The sequence below is a fragment of the Acanthisitta chloris genome, unplaced genomic scaffold (genome assembly GCF_000695815.1).
Source record: "Acanthisitta chloris isolate BGI_N310 unplaced genomic scaffold, ASM69581v1 scaffold43411, whole genome shotgun sequence".
NCBI lineage: Eukaryota > Metazoa > Chordata > Aves > Passeriformes > Acanthisittidae > Acanthisitta > Acanthisitta chloris.
This window is the reverse complement of record NW_008655128.1, coordinates 1-4,308: the sequence shown is the minus strand read 5'-3', so window position 1 is coordinate 4,308 and position 4,308 is coordinate 1. Positions and strand designations below refer to the sequence as shown.

The following is a 4,308-nucleotide window of genomic DNA, read 5'->3' as shown; positions in this document are numbered from 1 at the left end:
CTCCGCCCTTAGGAAAACCCTGCCTTGCTCCGCTGGGCCTACGCCAGGTCGCACAATGTGTACCCGACCTTCCGCCCGACGCCCAAGACGTCCTTCCTGGGAGCTGTTTTCGGCATAGGCCCCATCCTGTTCTGGATGGCTGTCTTCAAAATGGACAGGGTGAGGCGGCGAGCGCCACAAACGCCAGGCCGTGCGGTGGGGACCCACTCTGGGGGCATCCTCATCCCCCTAGGAAGGGTTAATACCATGAAAGCAGGAGGGCAGGAAGGCTGACACCGAGTCTGCTATCTCAAAGCCTCATAACTGGTTGCAAAGTCCTGTTTACTAAGAGCCCTTTATTGTTCCCCTGGGTATGACCAGTCAGAGTTTGCCTGACCGGGCTGTGCTTGTATAACAGAGCTCTCTAACACTGACAGTGTAAATTAATCATAACAGACTTGCAGCAGTTGACATGCATTAACTGCACTTTCTAAAATTAAATAGGGAGCTTATGGATAACAGGCCTAGCAATGTCCAGTGTGTGCAAAATGTGCAATTCCTTGACCATTTCAGCAAACGGGGAGGTGTAACGATGCTGATTGCAGTGCCTGATCTCAGCAATGTCTAGTGTGTACAAAATGTGCAATTGCCTGACCATTTCTCTCATCTCATGAAGCAAATGGGGAGCTGTAATTATGCTGATTGCAGTGCCTGGTCTCAGCTGGGTGTTCAAGATTTTGGAAGGTTTATCTTTGTTTCGTTCTAACTCTAAAATGTGGGTGTCACAGTCTGAACAATGGTAGATCACTCTGAAAAAAAACCAGCTTACATACATATATGAGAAAACACTAGGTAACTGGCAGACAGTGGCTGGTTTTAGTAGAGGGCTTGTGGCTGTTGTAAAACACTTTTATTTCCCTGTTTTGCACAAAAGTGGCACTTTTAGATCAAGTCATAAACTAAGAAGCACTAGCATAAATTAATAGAATATTTGTAGGGAATGCTGTTTGCTAGAATGAACTGAAAACAGAGGGTTTAGGAAACATGCTGAGCATCTTGATATAAATGTTTTTGAGACTTCAGTATCTCTGCAGTTTTTTTGTCATGCTGAAGTCTTTAATTAGTGTCCAGGATAATTTGTTTTCCTTTATTCCAGTTCCTTTAGTGATGTTTGGGGATTTTTCTTGTTTTTTTCTGGTAGTATATAAAGCTCAATAGCCATTATACTCTTTTCTCTGAGGAGTGTTTGCTGTGTGTCTGGGAAAGCAAGAGATAAATTGCTAAGTCTTAAGCAAATCTTCTGGTTTTATCCAGCAGAAGGAGTCTGGGCATTATCTGCAGTGTCCATGTACTGTAATGGTACCTGTCAGAAAGGAACATGACTGCAGAGTGAGATACAAACTGACTGAAAGTGAGCACAGGCACATATAGGCAGGTTATTAAGAAGTTTCTCTGTAATTAGGTCTCTAAACTGGATTGTTCAGCCAGAAGGAGGAGGTAAAAACTAAGGTATAAATTAACTGTGACACAACTAGTTTGGTGAAAAATACATCCCAGGAATTGGTCTCTGCTGGCCTGTGAGAATAGCTAGATGTGCAGAGATGTGCTGAGCCGGTCTTTGGTAGGTGAAGCTAAGTGGCTTGTTATTTTCTACTGCCTACCCACAACAGCTGTAACCAGAGTTTGTGCTTAAAGAATCAGGTGGGTTGGAAAAGACCCTTGAGATTGTGTATGGTGCTATCTTTATGTAGTCCATGCTGAAATACTAGAGCTGCTGTTCTCTTATCCCAGGCTGATTTAAACTCTTATCTAACAGGATAATGATGAATGTTCTCTTTCTTCCACAGGACCGTAGGGAGAAGCTTATCCAAGAAGGTAAATACGAGCGACCATTCAGTGTGTTCTAAGTTCCTGGAACTGCTCTGATATTCATGGGATATAAATAAAAGAGCATATATCAACGTACTGACATCTTTCCTTTATGAGAATAAACCTTAATTGCTTGTCGGTTGTCTGGCATCTCTCAAAAATTATGGAAAGTGCCAAAATGTAGGATCTTTACATCTAAACCAGAATGAGAGTGAGAAGGTGTCTGGAACTCAGCCAGTGTACTCCTTTGGTCTACATACAGAGGGTTCTTTTAAGCCATGGAAATTGCTGCTGTCCAAGCAGGCTGAAGTGTAAAACTAGTAGTGGGCTAAAATGTTAAGCAAGCCCAAAGCAGTTTCCTAAGGAACTACTGCTTGCCTGCTAGATCTTTTATCCTGGTGTTGGCTTGACTGTATGGTTTGCCCTAACTGGATAACAGGCAAGTACTGTGATACATTTGTAATAACTTAGGAGGTTGCCTGACTGCTCTCAGTAAGTTCAGTTAATTTATCTTTTCCCTAAAAAAATACAAGCCTAAACCATGTGTTTGTTTATGGCAGTAAACTTCTAGATAAAATTACTGTACCAGACTTGGAAATAGTGAGCTAAAGGTTGTCATGCTATGTGTGACTAGCATTTCCACTGATTCTCTGATTCCTGTGGGTGAGGGGCAAGAAGTAAAAGATGAGGATTTTATCTTTTGACACCAAGTCCCATACAGTATAGGACAATTTCCTTTCATCTCTCTAAATGAGCTTTGCTCAGAAAAAAAAATCCACCAACAAGCATAACTGAAACTTATGTCTGCAAAAGATGCCTTGCCTTCTCTGCTTGTTCTTGTAAGAACACAGGTCTCTTCTGCCCAGATCAGCTGGTATAAGAGGCTCTGGAATTGTTACTGCCAAAGTACTGAAATGTGAGTATAAGGAAAAGATTTTTAATTCATACTTGAATTTTCACATGGCCTGTAGGTGCCATTGTGGTCCAAACAACCCTTATTCTTCAGACATTGCATTGGTTTCTTCCCAAATGTTGAGGTTAATGCCAAAAGCTCAGTCTGAGGCAGAAGTTGAAAACTTCCTTCTGCCTGCTGGGAAAGCAGCCAGTGTCAAGTCAGCAAAGCCAGCTCTATCCAGTCCCTTTCCTGCATGATGAGGATGTAAATATGGGCCATTTGCAATCCCTCTCTAGCAGGGTGAGTTGATAAGCTTTTCTACATAATCACAAAATGGCTGAGGTTGGAAGGGACCTCTGGAGGACATTGGGTCCAACTCCCTGCTCAAGCAGGGCCATCTAAACATTGTCCAGGAAGATGTCCAGCTGGCTTTTGAGTGTCTCCAAGGATGAAGCCAGGAAGATGTCCAGCTGGCTTTTGAGTATCTCCAAGGATGAACACTCCACAACCTCCCTGGGCAACCTGTGCCAGTGCTTGGTCACCCTCAACAGCAAAAACATTTCCTTTTTTTTTAAATTAAATTTTTAGAGGTTTTTAAGTGTTTCCTGTTGTAGCTCGTCCTTTTCCTATGTGGGTCATTTGGCTGTGTGCAGCTTGGCACCAATGCTGTGTGCAGAAGCTGTGCTAGGCCATGCCCTGCTTCTGCAATCCCAAGTGTGCTCCTGGTGACTCTCACACCTGTTCCTGCAGCTTGTTCTGCTAGTTTAACTAAAGCAAACCTGGATTATTCTCTCTGCAGAACAGCTTCTAGAAGACTGTCACAAATGTTATTACAAGATCTGGCTGTGGATCAGTGCAGAGAGGCATCAATGCATGGAGAGAGTGGTATTTAGGGAAAAAAATAATTGCTTGTCTGAGCATGCTAAATTAACTATTCTTGCTGCCACAAACTAATTTGATCTCCCAGGACCCATTTCCTCAGTTAATTGGAACTTGAGTTGCCACACATGTAAATTCTCCCTTGCAGCTGTATTTGTTTCAGGCCAGCTGAGCAAATGGTTCAGGGTGGGTTATAGATGAGCACAGTGCCTCTGGTCTTTTAGACCAGCCTTGGATTGATGCTCATGGCACCTGCCACAGCCCTTTCCTTCGCAGGCAAGAGTCTCTGATGCTACTCCCTGCAGATTTCAGTGTGGTGCTTGGGGAAAGGCTGCCCTACTTTTCTCTCTCGTTACTTGCAGAACTCTCTGTGCTGTTTTCTTGCAAGGAATGAATGCTTTATGTTACTGGAGGTGGGGTTGGTGTTCGAGGCAGTGGTTCTGGGTGTGTTGAGGAAGGGAAGGGAAGTTTCCTTTCAGATATGGAGGATAAAGACAGGAGAGTGACTGTGCCATGTGGAGTTTTACCCTTGCCTGATGTGTTACCACACATATCTGCTTCAGTGATGCATCTTTAGAAAGAAATTCAAGCACCCTTGCCTGATGTGTTACCACACATACCTGGTTCAGTGATGCATCTTTAGAAAGAGAAATTCAAGTCTGCAGGTCACTGCATGATAATTTAGG

General features: G+C 43.4%; 1 protein-coding gene across 1 annotated transcript; it reads left to right on the top strand.

Moving 5' to 3' along the window:
- Nucleotides 1-15: 15 nt before the first annotated feature.
- On the top strand, nucleotides 16-1,886 carry NDUFB4 (NADH dehydrogenase (ubiquinone) 1 beta subcomplex, 4, 15kDa; the record flags this gene model as incomplete). The annotated part of the gene is made up of 2 exons (XM_009083780.1): nucleotides 16-159; nucleotides 1,827-1,886. Coding segments are annotated over 2 exons (204 nt in total), but the record flags the coding sequence as incomplete, so codon positions are not given.
- Between the last annotated feature and the right edge of the window lie 2,422 nt (nucleotides 1,887-4,308).